The sequence below is a fragment of the Ceratotherium simum genome, chromosome 8, assembly GCF_057802395.1.
Source record: "Ceratotherium simum simum isolate JZ-2026a chromosome 8, ASM5780239v1, whole genome shotgun sequence".
Lineage (NCBI taxonomy): Eukaryota > Metazoa > Chordata > Mammalia > Perissodactyla > Rhinocerotidae > Ceratotherium > Ceratotherium simum.
In genome coordinates this window covers 67625625-67652659 of record NC_141907.1, presented here as the reverse complement: position 1 = coordinate 67652659, position 27035 = coordinate 67625625, and the positions used below count along the sequence as shown (strand labels likewise).

The following is a 27035-nucleotide window of genomic DNA, read 5'->3' as shown; positions in this document are numbered from 1 at the left end:
TCACGGGTTTGGATCCCAGGCATGCACCGATGCACTGCTTGGCAAGCCATGCTGTGGCGGCATCCCATATAAAGTGGAGGAAGATGGGCATGGATGTTAGCCCAGGGCCAGTCTCCCTTAGCAAAAAAGAGGAGGATTGGCAGATGTTACCTCAGGGCCGATCTGCCTCACACACACACACACACACACACACACACAAAAAAAACTTATTAGAAAACTACAGTAATCTGGGCCGGCCCCGTGGCTCAGCGGTTAAGTGCACGCACTCCGCTGCTGGCGTCCCGGGTTCGGATCCCTGGCGCGCGCCGATGCACCGCTTCTCCGGCCATGCTGGGGCCGCGTCCCACATACAGCGACTGGAAGGATGTGCAGCTATGACATACAACTATCTACTGGGGCTTTGGGGGAAAAAATAAATAAACAAATAAATAAATAAATAAACAGTGTAGATTTATAAAAAAAAAAAAAGAAAACTACAGTAATCAAAACAAAGTGGTACTGGGATAAAGACAGACATGTAGACCAATGGAATAGAATAGTAAATCCACAAATAAACCCTTGAGTATATGGTCAAATGATCTTCAACAAGGGTGCCAAGACCATTCAATGGGGAAAGGAGAGTCTTTTCAACAAATGGTGTTTGGAAAACTGGATATCCACATGCAAAAAGTGAAGTTGGACCCTTACCTTACACCATATACAAATATTAACTCAAAATGGATCAAAGACTTAAACGTAAGAGCTAAAACTATAAAACTCTCAGAGAAAACATAAAGGAAAAGCTTCATGACATTGGAGTTGGTGATGATTTCTTGGATATGACACCAAAAGCACAGGCAACAAAAGTAAAAATAGATAAACTGGACTACATCAAAATTAAAAACTTCTATGCATCAAAGAGCACAATCAACACTGAAAAGGCAACCTATGGAATGGGAGAAAATATTTGCAAATCATTTATCTAATAAGGGGTTAATATCAAGAGTATATAAAGAACTCCTATAGCTCAACAACAAAAAAACCAAGCAATCCAATTAAAAAATGGGCAAAGACTAGAATAGACATTTCTCAAAAGATGACATACAAATGGCCAAAAAACACATGAAAAGATGGTCAACACCACTAATCATTAGGGAAATGCAAATCAAAACCACAACAAGCTATTACCTCACACCCATTAGGATGGCCGTAATCTAAAAAAACCCAGAAAATAACATGTGTTAGTGAGGACGTAGAGAAATTGGAAGCCTTGTGCATGGTTGGTGGGAATGTAAAATGGTGTAGCTGCAATGGGAAATGGTATGGAAGTCCCACAAAAAATTAAAAACAGAATTACTATAAAATCCAGCAATACTACTTCTGGGTATATATCCAAAAGAATTGAAAGCAGGGTCTCCAAGAGATAGTTGTACACCCATGTCCATAGCAGCATTATTCACAAGAGCCAAAAGGTGGAAGCAACCCAAGTGTCCATCAGCAGATAAATGGATAAGCAAAATGTGGTATATACATACAATGGAATATTATTTGGCCTTAAAAAGGAAGGAAATTCTGACATGCTACAACATAGATGAACCTTGAAGACATTGTATTAAGTGAAGTAAACCAGTCATAAAAAGACAAAAGCTGTGTGATTTCACTTATATGAGGTATCTAGAGTGGTCAAACTCATAGCAACACAAAGCACAATGGTGGCTGCAGGTGGTTACAGGGGGCAGAGAGAGAGAGAGAGAGAAATGAGGAATTGTTGTTTAATGTGTAGAGTTCCAGTTCTGCAAGATGAATAAGTTCTGGAGATGGGTTACACAACAATGTGAATATATTTAACACTACTGAACAGAACACTTAAAGATGGTTACGATGGTAAAGTTTATGTTATGTGTATTTTGCCACAATTAAACATTTAAAAAAAATCAAGTTCCAAAAAAGAAATCCTTACCCAGATATCATCCCCCTTCCTCCCCTCTGGTGTGAACTAACTACTCCCTCCTTTGTGCCTCCACTTTTTCTTGCACATACCACTTTTAGGGCTCTTATCACATTTTTGGTAATTATTTGTTTGACAGGATAAGGGTTACTGTCCCATTTGCCCCCATCCTGGGGTGAAAGGAACACTCATCCACTCTGGGGTCTTGACCAGAAGCTAAGAAAATATACTAGGGTCTTTGGCAAGATGGAGAAAAGTAGCCTTGATGGCATAATATGCTACAGGGGACAGTCATCATTAGCCAGAGTACACCTTGTGTCTGTAGAGGTTTCACTCTCAGGCTAACCTGGAGGGGCTGTCTTCCTTCAGCCATCCTTTTGTAAGCAGGATGTCAAACACCTAAAGAGCACTTTCCCCCTCCCGCAACACATACAAACATCCCCTTCTCCATCATGAGGACAACCAGCTGAAATGATTAGTCCCACCCAGTCTGAACCACTGGTGGAAAGAGAGGAAGATGTTCATTCAAGATAGATTCTAGATAAATAGCTTATCTAATAGATAAGGTACTCAGGGGCCAAGTAAAGAACTATTTTGCTGCCTCCTCTGGACTCTTTGTATGTATGCTTGATGCCTAATAAGAATTTTTTTTTTCTAATAATCAACTGGACCTTCCTGCCCTTCCAAGGTCATAGCCAAGAGGTTACATTTGTTTGCTCTGTCTTCCTTCCTTTGGGAAGCTCCTTTAGGGCAGGGACCATACCTTACTCATCCTTGTATCCCCAGTGTCCACCAGTCTTGGCACATAGCAGCTGCCCAATAAATGCCAAACAAATGACTAAATGGTAGAGCGAGGGTGTGGTGAGTCATTACAGTAACAAAGGGAGGCTTTTGGCAGAGCAACTAGCCCACCCCAGAGAGAAAGGACAGTCTGAATAGAGAGCTACAGGGAGTATGTGGGTCTGGTGGCAGTGGGGAGCAGAGGGAGCATGAGAAGAAAAAGTGGTTCATTATGAAGCCAAGGTTGAGCAGGCTGATGAAATGTACAGCCTCAAGTTTCATGTTGTATTGTCTCACTAGTCATCACACATTTATCTGCTCCCCAGGCAAATTTCCTTTCATTCTATAATTTCATCTCCATCTGAAGCAACACCATGACACTGGCTCCGTGGCCCCCATTCCACAAGCCACATATCTTGCGTCAGTTTTAAATTAGACATTGTTTTATCTAGCTGATTGGACTCTTTGCTGTCTGCTAACAATAAGATGCTCATGTACAGCCCTTTCATGCAGTCAGTTCTTTGTAAATTTTTTTCCCTCTCCTGGAATCCTGGAAAGGATTCCTAACAATGGTTATTCCAAAAATCAGCTTTATTTGTCAATGTAATGGTATCCTTTCAAACTCACATTCATAGAATTTGCAAGCTGGAAGGAAAACTAAAGATTAGTTCTGTTTCCCTGATAAGGAAATTTGTGCCTAGAGAGCCGAGTTGGGTCACAGTGAGGTAGAAGGAGAACTGCCCGTCCTGAGCCCTTTTTCTTCTGCTCCCCACCTGCAGGTGCAGCCACACCTGCTTGGGACACGGCCAGCTCACCGCTCTCTGCATTTCTGTAATTTCTGCAATTAGGGCTCTCTCTGGACAGCTCTCAATTATCTGCATTAGGAGGAAAGGAATGAACAGACATGAAGTTTTCAAGGTTAATTTTTCATGGAACGTTCTGGGTGATTTTTTTCCTAAAGGCCCATTCTTAATGGTGCTGACTTGAAGGTATTGTTCCATCAACTGAGGACTAAGGAGACAGTCTAGAAGCACGCTAGTCAGCAGAGAATCTGCCATAAACAGCTGTGATGCTGATGGGCCGTGGAACGGGCAGGGCAGTGTTGGCTACCAAGCAGCCCCCAGATCTTTTGTGTATCATCTAATAGGCACTAGCTGAGCACCTACTGTGTGTCTGTCTGCAGCTGCCTAATTAAGAGAGCGGCTGCCACCATCCCTCCACGAACCGGCAGACGCAGGCACTTCTGCCTCTCATCTCGGATCTGGCCTTAACTTGTGTTGCGACTCCGGGCAAGTATTTTAAATTCTCCAAAACTGGTGGCCTGTGGCTTCAAAAAAATAAAAAAGTCTTTTCAAAAGGGAAAGGTATTTTTTGGAACTGGAGAAACAGACACAACAACAACAGCATTGCTGTGAGCCGTTCAGCAGGCTCCGGGTCCCGGGAGCCACATCCCACCCACCCCCGGGCGGAGGCCGCCAACAGCCTGCCCAGCGGGCTCCCGGGTCCGGCTCTGGGGAGTCCAGGCGGCGGAGGCCAAGGGGGCGCCTTTCTCTTTAAGAGCCCCACAGGCGATCCTGATTGGCTGTAGCTATGCAGGTCTTTCTTCGCGGCTCCCTCCGATTGCTCCCTCCCCCGCCGCTGTCTCCGCTCCCTCTCCACGCGCCCTCCCCCCACTCCTCTGCACACCCCCCAGCCCCCCGTCCCCCCGCTCGCCTCTGCTTCCTCGGCGCCCAGTTCAGCCGGGCCGGGGGCATGGGTGATACGCCAGCGACAGATGCCGGGCGCCAAGATTTGCATCCTTAGGCCACGCCGAACGCCTGCAGAGGAGAGAGGGAACCGGAGAAGGGCCGGGAAGGCGGGGACGGAGGTGCGGAGAGCCCCCTAACAGGCAGAAGCCCCCGCCCCCACCGGAGAGCTCCGCGCGGGCAGAGCGCCTGCCTGCCGCCGCCGCCGCCGGCGCCCACCTCGCCCCAGCCATGCCGGGCCCGGCCGCCGACGGGGGGAAGGCCCCCTTCTGCCGCGCCGAGGAGCAGCTCCGTGCGGGGGCCGAAGGCTCGGAGGGCGGCGGCGGCCAGCGGAGGCCGGGCGCGCGCGGGCAGCGGCAGGACATCGTCTGGAGGAACGTCGTCCTGATGAGCCTGCTCCACTTGGGGGCCGTGTACTCCCTGGTGCTCATCCCCAAAGCCAAGCTGCTCACTCTGCTCTGGGGTAAGTCCCGCCGGCGCCCCTCCGCCCCGGGCACCGTGACAGGGGCGCGCGGGGCCGCTGGTCGCCACTGGGCTGTTGGCGGTGCGGAGTCCCCCGGCTCTCCCCTCGCTCCCCCCACGCGCCCCGGCCCCGGGGCCTGCAGTTGTCCGCCCTTTGGGACCGGCAGGTATTTTCAACTTCTGCCTCCCCCGCCGTCTGCCGGAGTAAGCGCGTCGCCGACTCCCGGCTGGAGAGCGGGAGGGACCTGGAGTCCTGCGGCGGCTGAACCCGGCTTCGAGGGAGGGAAGACTGCCGGGACGATGGTGTCGCCCGTGCGGGTCCCACTGGCTCAGCTTCTCAGTCTCCTCCGCGGTCCACGGACCTTGGGGCCGAGTTAAGGACAAGAAAGGGATGGAGGGGGGTGGAGAGACCCTGCACGGGAACAGTCTTGATTGTCGCGCACGACATGGAAGAACCCAGCTCCCTTCCTGCTCCTGCAAGGCCCCTATCCCTGCTCCCTCCGGGATCTCCTATGCCCGGTTGCACTTTTCTGGTCCCAGAAGTTTCTCTGCGAGTAACCCGAGCCCGCGGCGAGAGCGCTCTGCCCCCAGCGCAAAGCTCCGACTGTGGCCATGCAGAACCCCCTCCAGGCCCTGGAACCCCCGGCTGGTGCGGGTCTGTGGCCGCACCTGTGGCTCTCCCGCCACCTTCCTTGCCTGCACCCCCACCGCTGCTGGCAGGGGAAGGAGCCCAGGAGTCGACACCGCCCCCCGGGGCCCAGTGTCTCCCTGCACGGCTCCACTCGCTGACCTCTGAACCACCTCCCAGACCCCTTGGCCCCAGTGACTGGTTTTGGCCTCAGTCGCCGTGGGGCGGTAACCAGGACAAAAGGCGGAGGCATTGATGTCTTGGGCCGAGAACTGGACTAGGTAATCCAAGAATCCTTGCAGCTCCCGTTTCCGAGATCTCCAAGGAATGGGGGCAGGAGAAACACAACCTACTTTTATTTCCAGAGGGGAAGAGGGAGGAAGGAACAAACACCTCTTTCTGCAAAGCGTCTCATTCGGCGTGGTGCCAGCCTCAAATGCCTAGGTTGATAATGGGGCCACTCCGGTTCCAAGCCTGCAGTCCCTGCTCTTGGAAGCAAACCCGTCAGGAACGTGGCTACCTCTTAGAGGGGTGTGGCTGAGCGAGGGAACACAGAATCCAGGAATGGTCAGAAGGGCAGGGGTCTTTGGGAATCGTGAAGCCTCTTAAAGTCCCCTAAAAGCTTTGAGTAACCCCCCTGCTCAGCCCTCCCCCACTCAGTGCACCTCCTCAATGCTGTGTCCTTTTCACCATCATCTTTGTTGGGTGTTAGTTTAATTTTTGGTCTGCCTGTCTTCTTCCGTTATCTCCAAATGACTAGACTGTAAGATATTCAGGCATTAATTCATGGACACACTCCCGCCCTGCCAGCCAAAGCCCTTGTTGCTCCAGAGCCTTCATGGAGCTCCTCCCTCAACTTCTGGGACAGGACTGTGCCATTGACCTTAGAGCCCACCTGCCTCCAGGGGATTGGGGCTTATCCTTAATAGCTGCGGTGTCACAGAGAGCTGGGGGTGTCAGAGAGAGCTGTGCCAGAAGTGAGCACTTAAAATATTATCTTACATGCCTGGAGCCCCACAGGGCCGGCAGGCCCCACTCCTTACAGTGAACCCCGATCACCCTGGCACCCCACTAGGAGCCACAAGGACAAGGCCTCCTCTCCAGGGTTGCCAAGTCACCTCTGCCCTTTCTAGGCCGCTCTCTGTGGTGAAGACAGAATCTTTGTTCTGAAAGACCTTGGCCAGAGGACACCTCCCTCGGCCCCAAACTCCTGCAGCTTCCTGGGAGAAGTCAACATACTGCAGGAATCTGGTTTCCCCTTTGTGGGTTAGGTTGCCAAACCCCATCCTTGTACCTGCCTGCGTAGTCTTCTGCCTCAGCTACTTTTCGTCAGCTCTGTTCTCTGAATCTTGATTCCCTCCCTACCTGTCCTTCATTGCCTCTCCACCTCCCTCCCCCAAAAAGAAAAAGAGCAGACAGTGGTGGATGTTGTAGTCTTAAGGTCTAAAATTGTGACTTAGAAACATTCCAAACAAGTGAATCTTATCTGACGGATATCTTGTGAGAGAAGAAATGAGAGACTGAGACCAGCTAAGATTGGTTGTGCTGATGGCTAGGATCTATAGGGCAACTGGGAGACTAAGGGCACCATTGACTCAGGGTTATTTTCAGTGAAAGCCCTGGTGCCTTGACCCACAAATTTACCCCCACCGGATGCCCTTTTCACCACCTTCTCCACTGGCTCTCTCTACTTGAGGGCTGTGTTCATGCCCCAGTGGGCTGCTCATCCACTTCAGGGACCTGAGTTGTCAAGGAAATAGGCTTACCCCTCCATTACTTGCCACCCTCCACCCCAGGTGAGGTTGCCCTGGAAACAAGAGGCATCCATGCAGTGCACTGAGCAGAGATGTGTTAGGTGTGCAGTGTGCGGAGAGTAATTTGCATGGTGCTAAAATGTCATCCATGAAAGATCCATCAAGCTGTTCAGTCCAACCTCCTCCACTGCCTAACCCCCCACCTCTTTATGGCTCCCCTCGGGGCCAGAGCTAGTTGTTTTCCTTTTCCTATCCTTGAAGCTTTCTGAGTGGGCAAGCTGTCGGACCAGAATGCTCTTGGTGCCCACAGGTCCTGAGGGATGAGTTTATGAATTTCAAGCACAGAAGATGAACTCGAGCTGGAGTCTCACCTGAAATCTTCACCTGAAGCCTTGAGCTCACAAAAGTGCCTGCTTTGAGGGTTTTTGGCCAAAGGGGAAGTTAGTCTGTGCCCTGCATCCCACGATGAGTAGAACAGGGGACTGAGGGGCAGCTGTCACAGTGTGGAGGTAAAAGTCCTAGGGCTCCTTCCCGGTGAGCTTTGCCTTGATTTTCTTTCTGGCTGTTGGTTTCCAGCAACATCAGAGACTTTTCTGGTTTCTCTCTAAACGTCATCCGAGTCCCCAAAATGTGTCCCATGGTGACATCATGGGTTTTTTCCCTCACGGGACAACTTCAGTGACAGTACCAGGCATGAAAAGCAGTAATTTGCTTTGCTGCCTTCTTCTGTCCTGCCCTGGGGCAAACGTGACCAGTGTTCAGGCAGATATAGGATTCTGTGGTGCACTTCTGGTCGCTGGAGCATCTGGACCATTCTGAATGGGATTCAGCCATAGTGAAGAAGCTGAGAGGTGGCAGGGATTAACAAGGCTGTCTGGGGGAGGGAGGGTCAGGAGAGGCCGGGGTTTAGAAGGTACTGGTCTACCAGTCAAATTCTGTCCAATTTTGAGAGTTGCCCAAAGATGAGCTGTCTTCTGTCAGGCATTAGGTAACCCACATCTACCATTTGGGATGGTCCTGATGTCTTTCTTGAGTTGTGCTTCTTTTTCCATCAAGTCCCTAAAGTTGTTGAGGACCCCAAGAATGCGTGGCCATGGACTTCTGTCTTGCCTCCAGGTTTTCTATGGTGAGCAAGGCTCAGGAGAGAGACAGATCTGAATGTGAATCTCTGCTCTCCTACTTCCTTACCAGCTGCGTGGCCTTGGACAAATTAATTAACATCTCTAAACCTCTGCTTTCTCACTTGTAAAATGGGTATATTAATTCTACTTGCTCACAAGGTTGTGAGAATTTAATTAGATAATATGTGTAAATCACAGCACAGTGCCTGGCCCTTGGTTGGTAATCACTAATTGTGAGCTGCCATTATTATTATTGGTCCTAATACTGGCTCTTTTTCTTTAGCAGAAGAGAAAAGGCCCTCTTGCAGCACAATAAATTCTACAAACTGACACAGAACTTGGCTTCCTTGCCCTTCTTACATGGAAAAGATTGCTTTGGCTTTGGAAACAAGAGTTCTTTCTCAAAGTCCCAAAAGAGAAATGAGCACAAATCCCTCTTGTACTTTCTCCCTCCCCCATAACCTTCTCTTTCATTCTGTCTTCCTCCTATTTTCCTCCAAAAGACCACTGTTTTGTAGATTAAGAATCTTTTTGTTCAGCTGACAACTCACCTGGTCGTTAGTGGTTTCTTTGGGGTTTTTTGAGCACAGCCGGTTACAATTGCTGTAGGAAAAGGGCCAAGTCATTTCTCTAAATCTCTTAGGGTCTCAGTTTTGACTTCTTTTTCTCTCCACCCCCATCTCCTTGAGCCATCTTTAAAAAAAAAATCCTTAATGCTCGATTAAACTACTAAAAAACTGAAAAACGTAAATGAATCTTCCTTTTAAACCCTGTAATTCCCAGCCCATTGTTGTTACAACTCCTGCATTTTTCATAAATGGGCAAGCACTAAGAGCCTTACCCAAGGCTGGAGTGCAGCAGAGCCGGAGAGCATAGTGTGTGCTTTTGCTGGCTTAATGGTCTCAACAGGTATAAATATAGGTTGAGGTTAACATTAGTAACTCAGTTTTTTCTACAACTCGTCAAGGTCACTGCAGACTGCGCTGTGATCATGAAATGAGAAACTGGGCTGCAGAGTAGAAACTAGTGCTGGAATCCTGGCATTGCCACTTAGTTCAACCTCAGACATGTCCCTTTCCAGTTTGTGAGCCTCGGTTTCCTCACCTGTGAAATGGGGACAGTAATACTGAGCTGAAAGTTGTTTTAAGAATTGGGTATATTTTACAGTGCCTGCTAGACAGTATACAGTTGATGCTGTCTACTATTATTACCTGCCACCATGGGGCCTACGTCATGAAACCCGCACTGGCTTCATCGTCTGTCTGAGACTTGGAGTACTTGTGGCTCAAATATAAGGCACAGCCTTTAAATCCAAGTATTTGATCATGAGTTTGCTGCAACATTTTAGTTCTCACCTTATCTAGTTCTGTGTATTGGATAAAATTATAATAATTGCTTGGAAAAGCTGTTGATAGATTTACAAAAGAATGCTACAGCCATGGTGGTTTCTTTAAGGTTTTGCAAAAGACAACGTCATCTTTGGGTGGCATTATTCTCACCGAGCGTTTATTTTGACATCCTGTAGTCTCTGTGTGCAGTCTCCCCGTCCCTCTGCTGCGACACGTCATGTTTCTGTGGAGGTGCCACAATCCTGGGGTTAAGAGTGTGGGCTTTGGAGTCAGAGGGTCCGGGTTCAAAGCGCAGCCCCCTAGTTCAGCCCTGGACAGATCACTCGCCCTCTCTGACCTGTGTCGCCAGCTGCACAATGAGGATCACAACAGGACAGCCAGCATCAGGTCGGAGCCGGAGTAAAAGGAGACAACCCAGTGAAGCCCCTGGCCTGGGCCGCGCAGAGCCTTAGCCTTCCTGCCTGCCACACGTTCCCTTGGTGCTTCCCTTTGCTCCTTCCCGCTGGTTAGCTCATCCTTTGGAGGCTGAGACTTGTTCTCGCCCGTGCGTGGTTGTCAGAAAGCCCTGGTCCTGGGTGAAGGCCCTTTGTCTCCCATTTTATATCTCCTGGTAGTGGATTGGTGGCCACAACAACAGGTACCAGCTGTCCTCCCTCATAAATGCCCGTCGTTTGTTCATTGTGTGTGTGAATGGCCACGAGAGAGATCGTGTGAGGATACATACAGTCACATACTCATTCATCAACTAATTCGTTCCTTTTTTCCATTGCAATGGTTGTCAAAAATGGCTGCACAACAGAATCATTGGGGACCCTTTAAACTTTTCAGAAGCCTGGGCCCCCACCCAGACCTACTGAATTGAAATCTCCAAGAGTGATGCCCTGGCTTTTTAAAAGCCATTGAGGTGTTTCTGATGCACAGCTGGGCTGAGAACCATGACTTAATCCCTTATTCAATAATATTTATTACTCACCAGTTACCTGGCTGGCACTGGCACCATCCCTGACTTCATGGCACTTACAGGCCAGTTAGAGAGACAGGCAGGTGCACAGGTGATAACTGCCATGGCAGCATTAGTTACAGAGTACCAGCTCGGGGAGTGAGGAGGCCCCCCAGAGGAGGAGGGCAGGAGGCTGGTGGCTGGCTGGTGGAGGGATTTGGGTGAAATGGCATTGTAGCCACAGGCAATAGCGTGATCTGAGCTCCCTAGGGGAGAGAGAGCAGGGTGGTTCAAGGACCTGATGATTCAGAGAGGCTGGAGGTTACCAGGGACCAGGTACAGGGCAAGGAGGATTCAGCAGGACTAGCAGGCCCTGGTCCTCCGGGCTTGTGGAGAGCCGCCCTTCAGCCTCTACTGACTCGCACCCCCTCCTCTCAGCCCATCACACTCACCAATGATTTCTACATGAGGAATGGGCTGGAGCCCAATTCCTGGACCAGACACTTGCCGGAGGGATGAGGGAATCTGAAGTTTCTTAGGAAAGACGCTGGGGCAGACACCTTGGAGCAGGTGAGCAGTGGGGCCGGGCGCCACCCTCAGGCTGGCCAGAGCTGAGGGGAGTCTAGGAATGATGTCTCAGTTGGCCATTTGATTTCACAGACTGAGAGTGCCATCCTGGGACTATATTACTAACACGCCCCAAGGGTGTGACGGCACAAGCATACCAGACCCGGAGTGCATGCTCTTCCCCTGCTCCCCTGTTCTTACTTTTTCCTACATTTCTAAAAGGTATGTTCATAGGGGGGCTTGCTCCTCCCTTACTTCCTCCCTTGAACCCAAGTTAGAAGTGGTGGTTCTCACTAGCTTGCATTTCGGGGATGGCCGGTCCTACTCCCCATTTCTGCGTTTGGAGTCACTGCAGGGTCTGGCGCTTCCTAGGAAAGGTTGGAGGGCTCTGAGGGTCCCGGCAGGCTGTGGTCCGCGGACTGGCAGCATCAGCATCACCTGGGAGCTTGTTAGAACTGGATTGTCAGACCCCATCCCGGACCTATTGAGTCAGTACCTGCATTTCAATAAGATTTCCAGGTGATTCCTCTGTAAGCTAAAGTTAGAGGCGCTCCCCAGCCTCGCGTCCGGCCACAGGCTGACAGCTGAGAAGCTGGACTTGCGTGGGATGTAGCAACTTTGCCTTCTTCCTTTTAATGGCCTCCTCCCCTTTGCCTCCCCTCCTACCCTTCTGCCTCCTTGTAGCTTATTTTAGATGTCGGAATCCTGCTCCTCTTGCCAACAAAAGGCTGTTCCTAAAATCTTTTAGGCGGCAGCAGCAATGTTTAATTCATGGGCTAGAAAATTAATTTTATTTTCATGAACAGGACTGGGGAAAAATAACAGGAGGCTCTGTGCATGGCCCTTGGGAATTCAGGGAATTTGTCTGTTTAACAGATGAACTGGTAAAGGTGAGGCGGCCTCCGGGGAGGGCTGCCTTCCACAAAATTGTGAAGCAAATCGTATCAGTTAGGATGCTTTTGGCTGCCAGGAGCACAAAAACTCAACTTCAAATGGCTTAAATGATAAGGACAATTTCTGATTTCACTGATGGGAAATCCTGAGGTAGGGCACTTCTGGGATGACTCAATAATGTCATCAAAGACCAGCCTTTGTTTCTGTCTTGGTGGCATTGTCAAATTTAGTTTTCCTCAAGGTTACAAGATGGCTGCCAGAGTTCCAGGCAGCACATGGAGTTACAACAGTGTCCTACAGAAGAAGAGAGAGTCTGCTTCTTCCTGAAGTCTCATCAGAGAGAGAATCTTTCCTGGTTGCCTCACAATTGATGTCCTCTCAAGTCGCACTTGCAGGATTGTGTCACAAGCCCCTTGTTAAACCAATCATTGGCAAGGGATTCAGCCAGGTCAGGGCTGGCCACTGAGCCACATGAGGTGGGGGGCAAGAGCCAAACAAAACCCAAGCTCTGCTAGAAGGAAGAAGAGGGCATGGCTGCTGGGACAGCCAACACCTCAGCTTGAGTGGCTTCCTTCGCTCCCTCTCATGACTTTCCCTCGTTGGTGTCACTTCCATTCGCTGGAAAGGCTCCAGTTTCTGTGTTTTGTATTTCAGCTCTTTCCCTCTACTCCCTACCCCCTATTCTTGTCTCGAATCCTGCTGTCGTTACGGAGAGTTGTGAATGTCTGCCTTTTCCACGAGGCTCTGAGCTCTTCCATGGCACTTCTGCCTCCCCAGGACCTGGCACACAGCCTCTGATCAACATATATACAGTATACAGTGTTGGATGGATACAGTATACTGTGGATGGATGGATACAGTGTTGGATGAAGGAGGAAATGAATGAATGAGTTTAATCACTGTTTGGCCTTTCTTTCTAAGGGAAGTTTGCATTTTATCTCTTAACTTTAAAAATGTTTTTTCCCCATTAGAGAACTTTCCATGTGATTTGGGGGGAAGGACTAGGGAGAGAGAGAGCCTTTCTAAATGTCCCAGAAATCGGCACGGCCCTCTGCACCTGTGTCCATCCCGTGAGTTGCCCTGACCTCAGTGGGGAGCTTGCAGGACTCCTGTTGCTTTTCTGCGTTTTTATGGGGTGAGGTGGGGCCAAGGAAGGTTGCTCTGGGCACAGGGAGTTGTCACATCCCCTGTGGGAGAACTGAACTAAAAAGAAAAAGATGGAAAACAAGTGACTTAGAATGTGTTCTTTACCTAGGTTTCTATGGTGACAGTTTCTCCAGACTGAAAAATAGTTTTCTTGGTTGGTCATTTTCTTCATCTTTCAGCTGACACTGAACCTCAGCCATGAAGTCACGGCTGGATTTCTGTTCTCTTGCTTCAAATTTTACTTAAAAGGGCATTTCAAGTCCACTTAACCTCACCTAGCAGGTACTTTTTATTTGCACAAACAACCTAGAAAGAAGCATCTTACTTAGGAGGAAGTTGCTAACTATGTGATCAAGGAAACAAAACAATAGCTTTTGGCTAGAGACTTTGGAAAACTGTGTTTTTTATTTTTTATTTATTTTTAAAAATTTTTTTAAAGATTTTATTTATTTATTTTTCCCCCCCAAAGCCCCAGTAGATAGTTGTATGTCATAGATGCACATCCTTCTAGTTGCTGTATGTGGGACACGGCCTCAGCATGGCCGGAGAAGCAGTGCATCGGTGCCCGCCTGGGATCCGAACCCAGGCCGCCAGCAGCAGAGGGCGCGCACTTAACCACTAAGCCACGGAAAACTGTGTGTTTTAAAGTGCAGACATGGGGAAGATGTGTAGAGCAGGATTGTAACGTAGCCCGTGTGTAGACCTTTGCGTCAAATACTTCGTGTAAAGTGCCTGCTTAAGTTTAGTGCTCAGTTGATGTCGCTGCGGGGGGTGATCGGGGGACTTGTGTCATGAGCTGGTCATTACGTACTCTCCGGACATGTAGGTGACAGTGATATCGTAATCAGGGTCTTCCAGGATTGTGAAAGTCTTCTGAGATTGCCCTTGAAATGGGGGAAAAAAAAAATCAAATACCAATGGACTTGAAGTGAAATGAGACAAGGATAGAGTTTAGAACTCAGGTTTAATTTATTTTCTTCCTATATCACTGTTATATGCATATCATCGTATACTTGCAATTTGACTGTGTTGATTTTAGCTTGGTTCCCTGAGGAGACAGTGGCTTATAAATGCAACCTGTGACCTAAATGTGCAAGGCCAGCCCTCATAGCATCCTCCTCCTCATCATCAAAAAGCATTTATCAAAAAAAAAAAAAAAAAAATACACTTTGCTGTGATATCCTTTATGAGTCTTTTCTCTCAAATGCACTTATAATAAACTCTCCTTGAGTCTCAAAAAAAAAAAAAAAAGCATTTATCAAGCAAGCAATTAATTACTTATGGTCCTGAGCCAGGCACTGTGTAAAAAAATAAAGACTCAGTCTCTACCCTCCTACCTTTTATAACTCAAAGGAACAGCTGTAATTTGCCTCCAGTACTGTAACCAACTTAATGTTCTCTTGGCATGGGTAGATAATGGAAAATACTCTTACTTCTTTAAAAGTTCCATGCATGAAATTAGAAATGAATTTCTAAAAGTTAACTGTTTCATGGAGTAGTTTGTCAGTCCACCCCTCTAATAAATATGTTCCTAAGAAGCTTTTGCAGATGGTTACAATGAAGCTCGTCTCTATTCTCAGCCTGTGACTCAGTTGAGTGTCCCTGAAAGCATTTGTTTTGCCCTGAAGTCTCTATAAGCAAAAGGAGATATTTATTAGCAAGTACGAATAATGCCCACGTATCTCCCCCCTTCCATCTCCCAACCCCAGATCCATTGTGTTTGGCTCCGCAGCTCTTGAAAAGTGGGTGAGTCATTAACATTTTCTAGCTGTACTCAAATTACTCCAGGGTCATGACTCCATCTGGAGCTCTGGGGGAATTAAGTCACTACCCTCTGAGTATAGACTGGATATGAACCTAAACTTGACATGCTCCCATGAGGGTTAGAATAAACCAGAGTTATTAGGGCTAATATTCCCTCATGCATAGAGCTCATATTCAATCAGTGTGTGCCACTGTGCTCTACCAGTTGTTAAAATATTGAAACAGTAAATAGCTGCAGCCTTCCTGGTTCTCCTGGAATTCCCAGCAATCCACTGGGGTCAGTGCCTGGCCCAGCTGCAGGGCTTCCGTCTACCTCTGTTCTGATTGGTTCTAATTGGTTGGTGCCCTGTGGGTTGTCAGATATTTTAAATATCACCTCTGCATATGCATCTGCTTCTTATCATATGATCCATATAATCTTCGGCTTCTATCCCTTTCACAATTCTAACTGAATGAGAACTTAAAAAAAAGCAATCTATCATTTTGGCTTAAATTTATATCCCCAGACCATGTGAGGAAAGGTCTTAGAGTCCAACTAAATTTTGGGGTTTTAGGTAACTCACTCTTCCTAATGAAAACTCCTTTGGTGATAGAGGCAATGTGTACCTAAAAGGCGATTTTTATTTTCTGGTTTATAATTGGTTTTGCATAAGATCCCCCCACCTCAAAGAATTGATGATTAATGTTATCATCAGAAAAAGATAAGATTGTATAGTTATATCTTTAGGTGTTGGGAGGACAAGATGTGGAGGACAGCACCACAAATTCAGGTGGTCCTCCTAGCTCACAGGTCGTTGCCTGTGATGTTGTAGGTGGTGTCTCAGCTCTCCGGCTATCCTGGGGTCAGTGCCACTCAAACCATACCTGAGGCTTGGTGCAGAGAATTGTTTTAATGATAGAAAATTTCAAACATATCCAAAAGTAAAGAGAATGGAGTCTGTACTTCCCTACACCCCCCACTCACCTGGGGATTTTTTCTTTGTAACTTTACTTTGATATATAATTTCAGACACACAGAACAGGTATAAGAATATTACAGGGGACTCCCATATACTCGACCCCGACTCAGCAATTCACATCTCGTCCCATGTTCTCTATGCGTATGTATACATATATGTGTGTGTGTATTATTTTTTCCGAGCTATTAGAGAATCAGAGACATTATGCCCTTTTATCTCTAAACACAGCAGTATGTATTTCCTAAGAATAAGAGTACAACCAGAGTACAGTTATCAAAACCAGGCAATTTAACTTTGATGTTATCTGATCCACAGTGGGTAGTCAAATATCATCAGGTATCCAGTAATGTCCTTTATAGCTTTTTTTTTTCCTGTTTCATATTAGGTTAAAGCAAATTCCAGACAGTTGCATCTGTAAATACCTAAGTATTGAGTATTAGCTGGAGTAATTCTGGCTACCTTGTCCACGTGGAAAACCTCACGGCTACCTTTCCCCTGCTAACTGCCCCCACCCCGCTCTTTGGGGAAAACAGCTTGGAGAGGCTGTTTTCAAAAGCGGAAAGGGGTGGAAACTGAGAAGCAGGCAGAGGTGATGGGCAAGTCGTTTCCTCTTAGTGTAGTCTGTGGGCTGTCTGCACTGGGGTCATCTGAGTTGCTCCTTGAACGTGCAGATTCGGAGGCTCTGCCCAGACCCACAGAACGAGAACCTGTGGGAGCAGGACCCAGGACTCTGCATTTTAACAGGCGCTGCGGGCGTCTCTTATACCCTGTGGGTTGGAGGTGCTCCGTCCCAGGGGCAGGTGGCCTCAAGAGATGCTGTGAGCCGGTAGTTTAACTTCGTGTCCTCCCGCCCCCGGCTCAGGATTGGTGCATGACTCTCCTTTACATTGCCTGAAATTCCACCAGCCCGAGATTCGAGTTGATAAGAGGCAGCATTTTAGGAATGTAAATAGCTGCAGGGGACTCCCCTTCATAGGACTCCACACGTTGGTGTGAACTGCTTTCAGCACAAGTTTTCTTCTAACACAGGGCTGATACCCTGAGGGAGCAGGGCTTTCACTGGAGGGAGGAGAGTAAAGCAGAAGGAGGACCAGTGCTATAGGACCTGGAATGCTCCGTGGGGGTGGGGTGAGCTTGTTTTCTAGGGGTGGGGTGGAGAGGGGCCTGGATCTTCCCTTAGATGGGAAAAGCTATTTGGAAGAGGTGAAGAAAGCCTCTGGAGAAAGCCTCAAACAAATAGCCCTGGGCAGAACCATTCCCCTGTGCCTGGGGGAGGCCCTGGAACCTTCTTTTCTAGAATTGGTGTGAGGACTGAAGTAGGTGCAGCAGCTGCCTGCCCAGTGTCAGCACCCCTGTCACCTCCAGGAAGGACTAGCCCCGCACTAGGCATAGCGGTGGCGTCATTATCATTCCCAGAACCAGACAAGCACGTTGGTGCCGTAAATCTGCTCTATAGATATGTCTGGGTACCGTGAATTTCTTCATTCTAAATATGGGGGTTGATGGAGCTCTGCTCTAAGGCATTTTTCGTCTGTGAGGGTCAGTGGCTTTACAGTCGTCTTCATTTGCTGAAGGGCAGACACTTCTCACGTCAGTCATGCCCCTGCTGCTTGAGCGGGTGGAGACACAGTGCAGCTCTGCCTGGGACAAGACATGTTTTGGGGGGGCGTCCTGAACTCAGGCTCTTCTGCCGCTGGAGATACAAGGGCCCTCTGTAAGAGTTTCTGACCCACTGGCAATGATAATCGTGGGAAGTCAACCGGGCTCTAGATGTTAACTGAGCATCCGAGGGGCGGCACAGGGGTTAATCCCAACCGACATCCTGTAAACGTGGCTGTGAGACGTAGGTGGCCATGCTGGCCCAAGGGGTGACGAGGGGCCGTGACCACCCTCGCCTAGGTTGGTAATCCAAGTGAGTGTTTCAGTTCCTCCTGCTGTTGAATCTTCCCCCTCTGTTCTCTTGGAATGGAGATGTGCTTTCCAAGTCCTTCCTTCTTTTAGCAGGAGTGGTTCTCAGGCTGTAGCTGGTGTTTGTGTAGATCTCCAGGCTCATTCAGCCTTCCTCAGAGGAGCCCCGCGGGGTTTCTCTCATTCAGTGATGCGAGTGGAAAGAAGCCCTCAGACTCAGCCGGGCCTGCTCCTAATGACTGGAGTTTTCATAGGGAAGATGAAACGCAAAGCACTAAGAGCGAAGCAGCCCCTTGGCCCTGTGCCCTGGCTGCCCCTGACGTGTGGGAGCGGCCCCTGGAGAAGCAGAGTCCAGGCTGGCCTCCCAGGGCCTCCTGGGGCTGCCACGTGCTCCTTCGGTGTAAAGGTTGGAAGGGAGATTTTGGACTCTGATAAATTTTTGCTGATGCTAAAGTGCTAATCTCCCAGAAGTCTCTCCCTGGCCAGAGCCATTCCTGGTGGATATTAATTGGGTTTATGAAAAAAAGTATTTTAAAGTGCAGAAGAGGTTCTCCAGGTACCGTTGTGATGATGCTGAACATGCAAATTGGTGTTTTTGTCTGTGCCCACATCCTGGAGAGTGAGGGAACTCTCCTGGGATGCACTTTCTGCACCTGCCTGAAGACAGGCAGGCTGGGAGATTTAGGCGTCTAATTAAATTCTGGTTTCCACACATTTGGGGACATGTGCCTTGTGTGGCCCAGGTGCTGCAGACACACAGGTGAGCAAGCTCTCATTCCTACCCACAAGATGCTTGCGATAGAGAAGGAGAGACAGGCCGAGGCCAATTATAATTCAGTATGATGAATGCCAGGAAGAAGTAGGCGTGAGGTGCAGGGATGGCTAGAGGAGGGGTGTTGTAACTCTGTTAGTCCACACAACAACAACCCTACGAAGTAGTTTGTAGGACCACAGTGTCTTCATGGCAGTTCTGAAGAACACCACCAACAAAACTTTGAAAATAAAGTTATTTCATAGCTAATTGAGAGGGAAAACTTGACCCAGTTAATTCATTTGGTGGCAAAATCTGACCTAAACTATTTGTCCTATTTAATCTGAATATTCATATTAATGTGTTTGATGACTGATCCACAATGGGCGTTACTATAGTGCATAGGCACTGTATATCCTATTCTTAAATGTGAAAAATTTTGAATTTTGAAGCACATCTGACCTTAAGGTCTTAATAAGGGACTATGGACTTGTCCTGGTATCATCCACATCTTGCATTTGAGGAAGCAGAAAGCAAGCAGGACTCATTTGCCCAAGATCACAGGTGGTAAGGGGCAGTCAGGGCTTGCGTGAAGTGCTTCTGATTCCTAAGCCCTGCTGGGAACCCTCAGGTGACACTACCTTGAGAGGCACCAACTTCCTTCCAAGCAGTGATCTGGGCACTAGATGCCTAGGCAGCCCTGGAATGTGGGGGGGGGTGGTGGCTTGGGATAGCCTTGCCATGCATGCAGCCCTGGTGATTGAGACCCACCCTCCTGGAGGACAGTGACAGAGTGTTGCTCTCTTCCCTGGGCTCAGGCTCAGCCACCCTCACTTTGGTGGTAGTCAGGTCCTACTTAACAGGGAATGATGATTTTTGCCTTTCTGCCCACAAGATCTGCTGTTGCCTTGTCAAAAAGCCAGCCCCACTGGGTCATTTCTCACCGCTCCTTTTCCCGATTCTTCATTCTTCTCACATCTTATTCCTGTCACTGGCTTCTGGTCTGTAACCCCTAAGTTCTGTTAGACCAGTGGCAAAGATGGACTTGTAAATAATTCTAGAGCTTTGTAGGTCGGACCCAGGGTCAGCCTTACGTTTAGGAAGGAAATAAGTAGCCAATGGTGGGAAGTGATTTTAAGGACACAGGCCTTAAATGCCCCTCAAATTACCTTCCTCAGCTCTGCTAGCATTTGCAGCAGGGGTTCTGGGCGGGGGCTGAATGCTTCAGGGGTTTCATGAGCCCCCTGAAATAGTTTTGTGAATGTTGGTATTTTTCTTCTATCAGATTCTCAGCAGAGCCTGTGATTTTAAGAAGGTTAAATCCTGCTGGTCTGGAGGAAGCCACATTAAACACGCCAACATTTCTTAAAAGGATAAATAGTAAATGAGGATGCATTTGTGTATCATCCACTATCCCTTAGTGTAGCTGCAGTCGATGTAATCACTTTCTTGCTTTATTGAATAGGTAGGATAATTAAACTTGGGTAGGATAGAGGGAAAACTCAGGAGCTTCTGGATTCAGTAAGTCTTTATGGAGTAGCTCTATGTGGAGCCTCCAAATGAGGGTCCCCTTGGATTGTGGGATGACCCAAGGACAATAAACAAAGGATGTTTTTCATCCTTTTACTTAATTCAGCATTTTGCCATGGCCTCCTCCTCATGAGGGGAACAGTGATGGTACCTCTGAGGGCCTTTCCCTGCCTCTGCTTAGCTCTGCTTGTTAAAAACACTGTGGTGATAAGAATCCTAAAGACCCAGTGTATTAGTTTTCTTTTTTTTAATTTTTTTTAACAGTTTTTATTTATTTATTTTCTTTTTTGTGAGGAAGATCAGCCCTGAGCTAACATCCATGCCAATCCTCCTCTTTTTGCTGAGGAAGACCAGCCCTGAGCTAACATCTATTGCCAATCCTCCTCCTTTTTTCTTTTCCCCCCCCCCAAAGCCCCGGTAGATAGTTGTATGTCATAGCTGCACATCCTTCTAGTTGCTGTATGTGGATGCCGCCTCAGCATGGCTGGAGAAGTGGTGCGTTGGTGCGCGCCCGGGATCTGAACCCGGGCCACCAGTAGCGGAGTGCGCGCACTTAACCGCCAAGCCACGGGGCCAGCCCTAGTTTTCTATTATTGCTGTAACAAATTATCACAGAGTTAGTGACTGAGAGCAACACAAATTTATCTTAGAGTTCTATAGATTAGAAGTTGACACAGGTCTCACTGGGCCAAAATCAAGGTGTCAGCAGAGCAACATTCCTTTCAGGAGGCTCTCGGGGAGGCTCCGTTTCCTTGACTTTTCCTGCTTCTAGAGGCCACCCACATTCCTTGGCTCGTGGCCCCTTCCTCCATCTGCAAAGCCAGCCTCTGTCCTCAACCCAGCAGGTAGTGTCCTTTCCAGACAGCGTCAGCCGGACATCTTCTGCTTCTCTTCCACTTTTTTTTTTTTTTTTACTGATTTTTTGTGTCTGTGTGTGAGAGATGAGCCCTGAGCTAACATCTGATGCCAATCCTCTTCTTTTTGCTGAGGAAGACTGGCCCTGGGCTAACATCCACGCCCATCTTCCTCCACTTTATATGGGACGCCGCCACAGCATGGCTTGACAAGTGGTGCGTCGGTCCTCACCCGGGATCCGAACCTGCAAACCCCCGGCCACCGAAGTGGAGCATGTGCACTTAACCGCTGTGCCACCAGCCGGCCTGTGTTCCACTTTTAAGGACCTTTGTGATTACACTGGGCCCACTTAGATAATCAGAGATAATCTTGTCATCTTTAAAGTCAACTGATTAGCAATCTTAATTCCATCTGCAACCTATTCCCCTCTGCTGAGTAATGTAACGTTCACAGGTACCAGGGACTAGGGTGTGGACATCTCTGGGAGGCCATTCTTCTGTCTGCCACACCCAGACATCAAAGAAAACTAATCTGCGTTAATTCCTCTGGTTATTATAGGTACCACTTGGGCAGAAACGCTCAATTGTGTATAACCTACCTTTAAGGAGAACTTGTTCTTGTGATAGGCATATCAAAGGGTCCTTGAAGTTGAAAGTTCTCTGATCTCATCCTCCCCTCCCTAAGGGATGGGCTGGGCATCTCATGGGGGATGGGAGACCCTTGCCAGGAACAGCCCCTTGACCTTGTAGTCCTACTGGGGACCTTCCAAAGGACATCTGCTGATGTCAGTGTTCGACCACCCACCTCCACCAGTCCCTGGGGTGACATATGTTAGCAAAAGTTGGCTGGAGGCAGCTGAGAGTCTTGAAACCATCAGAAAAGCATTTTATTTGGGATGGGGTTGAGGAGAGATTCTTGGCCTGCCCAGAATATTCCTTATGATTGTGTGTGTAGCGTATGAGCAGGGATGAGAGGACAGAGATGGAAAACAGAACACACAACAATGACAATAGAAACACTTGCAAATTTATGCAAGAAATGCAGAAAGGAAAAGAGCCCCTGGTCATTTGACTTGTGAGTCACTTAAAAATGACAGCAGAGACTTTGGGGGGTAGGGTCTTGAGGGGGAAAGGGGGCTTCAAGGGGGCAGCGTCTTGAGGGGGAAAGGGACCTTCAAGGGGGCAGCGTCAGCTTTGATAGGGGAGGGGCTTTATCTTGGTGAGGAGACTTTATTGGCTAATTGTGTGGATTTGGAGCTCTTGTTGCCTTTATTTTGGTTTCAAACACTGGTGGGGAAAGCATCCCTTTCTGTGACTGTGTGGAGTCGTAGCCCTGCAGGAATCAAATCAAATCGAGGCTGGGGTTGGGGAAGGTAGGGAGAAGGTGACTGAGAAATTTTCCCAGAACCAGGAAAGCGACATAATTTACAGGGCTCAGTGCAAAATGAAAATACAGAGCCCTTGTTTATCAATTATTACAAATTTCAAGATGGTGCCGGCAGAGTATTTAACCAAGCATGGGACCCTTCTGAGTGCAAGGCCTTGTGTTCTTGCATTGGTCATATACCCATGAAGCTGCCCCTGCCCAGAAATAATGTGCCCTGTGTGTGTCCTTGGCACTCTCTGATGCCGTGAATGATATATGAGGCCTGTTTCCTAGGGAATTCTCCGGACCATGGGCTTTGACCCTAAGGGCTCACCTTAACACAGAACTTGTCTTGATTATACTGGGTATCTGATGCTGTTTGATGCTGTTTGGGGGGAACTCACATTCCAGGGGCAGGGAGGGAGAGGGGTCTGAGGAAGAGAAGCTTAGGACTCTCTCAGAGCCTTCCCTTCCCGCTGTGTGACCTCGGACAAGCAATTTAGATTCTCCCCATCTCAGTGCTTCATCTGTACAGTGGAGGTCATATTACATCATGAGGCTTATCGGTTAAGGTGCTCTGAGAGAGGGCCAAGACTGTGCCTAGCATGGAAGGGTTAAAAGGAGGACCCTCCAGCCCTCCACCCATCCAGCAGGTCTCTGGCGGGAGCTAATGGTCATGAAGTCTGCAGGAGAGCATGGGCACAGCTGCTAAGGACCAACCGAGTTCAGTATGGCTGACCACATGTTCTTATCCTCCTCCTTTCCTTCATCTGCCCTTACCACATGCACAGTCACACCTACACCTGGGGAGGTGGTGTCCTCTGCAGGATCCGAGGGCCGCTGAGCCTGTGACCTGAGCTTCCACAGCGCCAGCCTATCCAGAATGCATCCCTTCAGGCCGCTCCCAGCCAGGGCCTGAGACAAGAGTAGACAGGGGAGGGAACTGTGTGGGAGGAAAACTAGACAATTGTGGCCCAGCAAATTCAGGGATGGCCACAAACTCATTCTGATCTATACTTGCCACCTCTTCCCCAGCAGTTGGTTCACTGGCACTGCTGGCAAGAGGCAGAAGCAATGGCTATGTGTCTCATTTTTTCTGCCCACCTGGCCCTGGCTGAGCCCGAGGTGCTAATTAGCAATCGGTGGGAGGGAGGAAGGGAGCCAAGGGGCCCAACTCCTTGGCCTAGAGAATTTGGAATGCGCCAGAGGAAATGTCTGCTGCTGCAGCCGGCCTTTGGAGAGCCCAGGACAGCCAAGCTGGCTGGGGTAGGGAGGACGCGTGGGTTTAGCATCTCTCCACTCCTGTTGTCCCACCTCTAAAGCTTTGCTAATGGTTGGGTGGCTAATTCCTCTCTTCTCAAAGCTGATATCCTCACTTTTAGTTGGAATCCTGGGAAGACTGAGTGGGTGGAGAAGTGGGCAGGGGGAAAGAAGCAGAACAGGAAGACTTTGGGTCTAGTTGAGAGTTTTCCTCACACAGTAAATTCCTTTTACCTGCTGGGAGAAGCAAAGGGTGGAGAGACCTGGGGCTGCTCTGTTTCTTTCTGAAGAATTTTATTTTACATCTTATGAATTAAGTAATACTTATTCATTGTAGACAGCCTAGAAAATACAAGCATGCAAAAGAAAAGAATTACTTGTATCTTCTCATTTTAGATACCTGTTGTTAACATTTTATACTTCTAGACTTTTTTCTCTCTGTATAACTACAGTCTCACTCTCTGAGGGCACACCATAAGCCTGTTGTGTTGTCAGCTTTTTTCACTTGTTGACACATCATAGATATCTTTTCGTGCCCACAGATGTGGACCATGGATTGTTTTTAATGACAGTCTAGTATTCCTAAGTTTGGATGTACTTAACCCCTATTGTTGGAAATTGAGGTGCAGTTGTTGCTCTTATCAACAATGCCACATCCTAGTGGCTTCATCTTCATGCACATCCTTAACTGTTTCCTTGGTATAAATGTCTAAATGCATTTCCATAAGGTACATTTCTATATGCGTTCTTAAGGCTTTAGACCAGTGGTTCTCAACCAGGGGTGACCCCTCCCTGGCAAGGGGCATTTGGCAATGTCTGGAGACATTTTTGGGTGTCACAGCTAGAGGGGAAGTTGCTACTAGTATCTAGTGGATAGAAACCAGGGCACTTCTAAACCTCCTGCAATTACAGGACAGCCCCCACGTCAAAGGATTATCTAGGCCAAAATGTTAATTAGCACCATGGTTGAGAAACTCTGCTTTAGATACATGGATTTTTTTCCCCAGCTTTATCAAGATATAGTTGACACATAACATTGTGTAAGTTTAAGGTGTACAATGTGTTGATTTGATACATCTATATATTGCAAAGGGATTACCCCCATAGCATTAGCTGCCACCTCCATCCCATCACAGAGTTACCATTTCTTTTTTGTGAGAACATTTCAGATCTACTCTTAGCAACTTTCAAGTATGTGATACAATATTATTAATTATAATCACCTTGCTGTGCATTAGATCCCCAGAACTTGTTAATCTTATAACTGGAAGTTTGTATATTTTGATCAGCATCTTCCCGTTTCCCCCACCCCCCAGCCCCTGGTAACCACCATTCTACTCTCTGTTTCTCGGAGTTTGACATTTTTAGATTCCACATATAAGTGATATCATGCAGTATTTGTCTTTCTCTATCTGACTTATTTCACTTGGTATAATGTCCTCAAGGTCCACCCAAGTTGTTGCAAATGGCAGGATTTCCTTCTTTCTTATGGCTGGTTATACTCCATCACACACACACCTGGATATTTTTATTCATGGTAATATTTGGGGTGCTGGAGCTTCTAAGCCTCTGAGGAAAATGAGGTCAAGGTATTTAGCTTAATTGGCACTCAACCCGAATCAATCCAGTCCCATCCGGTCTTCCACTTGCAGAAGGACTGGAGTGCCCAAGCTGTTTTGGAGTAGGGAAATGACTAATGTGAGCCACTTAGAGCCTGTTCTTGCATCCAGGAGAGAAAGAAGGGCAGGATGCCCTGGGAGGGTGTGCAGAAAAGAGAGAGAGGCAGAGAGAGAAGCAATGGGGAGAGGGGTGGTGCAGTACTGGACAATGCGATCCTTGTTGCAATGAAAGGAGGATTGTATGCATTCTTTAGGGACCTGAAGGCCAGTTACGGGCACTGAGGACCCAGGCCGGGAGAACCTATGGCATTGCAGCGCAGGAGGAGGGAGCAGATCAGAAAGCCTCTATTGTCTCCCCGAAGCTGGCATAGGGAGTGTGAAGTCCTGTGTCCTGGAGTGCTGGCCAGGGCCCACCCCATCAGGAATGAAAAACATCAGCGCTCCCCACATTGTATATTACAATGCTGTGAGATCTGAAATGTTACCTTATCCATGAAGTCTCCTTCTCAGGTAAACCTATGACACTCATTGAAACTGGCTACTTCATTTATTCATCTTTGGAATGTGTTACAGCCATTTATTCCTAACAAATATTTATCAAGCACCTATTGATGCCAGGCACCATGAGATGCAATGGATAAAAATGACACAGTCCCTGCCCTGAGGGAGCATAGAATCTCCAACGATGCGTCAAGCAGTACAAATGCAATGAAGAGGGACGTACAGGGTGCTCTGGAGCACAGAGTGGGAGCACCCCGCCTAATGGGGTGGGGGAGGGGGGTCAGTGTCAGGGAAACTTGTCATAAGAAGTGATGGCTAATTCAAGAACTGAAGGACCCACTAGAGTTTGCCAAAAGCAGAGGAATATAGACTTTTCTCTGGAAGTCTTTGAAAATATAAAAGGTTCTGGTCTCCCCAAGGTCATTTCATTGTGGAGGACTGCATGAAGGACTGCAGTTGGACTAAATATGCCTTCGAAAATCGAGGTTCTTTTCATTCATCTTTTTATCAACATGAATATTTCCATCATACAGAAAAGTGAGTGGAATAATATAGCAAACACTTTTACTGCTACCACCCTGGTCCAAGGCACCCTGAATGATTCCCCACCTGTAAAGTCTTCCAGCTGCTGCCCTTACCCCCTTTAGTTCATTCTTAACACAACATCCAGAGTGTCCTGTTAAAATCTAGTTCTGATCATGTCTCTTCTCTGCTCAAAACCCTCCTATGGCTCCCATCTCCCTCAGTCCGTGTGCTAGTCCTACGTGATGCCCCTCCCTGCCCTGTGACCCCCCTGAGCTCATGTCTGCTCCATCCCACTGGCCTCCTTGCAATTGCACAAGGACTCCAGGTGCAGACCCGATAGAGACTGTCCCTCTGCCTGGGACATTCCCCCCTTAGGTAGCCACAAGACTTGCTTCTCTCCCCACTTTGAGGTCTTCACTCAACTGTTACCTTCTCAGTGAGCTCTTTCTGGAAGACCATGGTGGTAGGCAGAAAAATGGTCCCCCCAAAATGTCCACATCCTAATCCCTGGAACCTGTGAATATGTTCCCTTATACAGCAGAACGGCCTTTGCAGATGTGATTCAGTTGAGGATCTTGAAATGGGGAGACTATCCTGGATTGTGCAGGGGGCTTGATGTGATCACACCTTGTAAGTGAAAGAGGGAGGCAGGAGAGTCAGAGTCAGAGAGATTTGATGTGAGAAC

The 27035-nt window shown here is 48.1% G+C and overlaps 1 protein-coding gene across 1 annotated transcript in view; it reads left to right on the top strand.

Annotated features, from left to right (window-relative positions):
- Positions 1-4359: 4359 nt before the first annotated feature.
- SCD5 (stearoyl-CoA desaturase 5) overlaps positions 4360-27035 on the top strand; it is a 149686-nt gene continuing 127010 nt past the window's right edge. Inside the window, exon 1 of the mRNA XM_004430892.3 lies at positions 4360-4915. Coding sequence (XP_004430949.1) covers positions 4684-4915 — 232 coding nt within the window. The 5' untranslated portion in view covers positions 4360-4683. The remainder of the gene's footprint in view (positions 4916-27035) is intronic.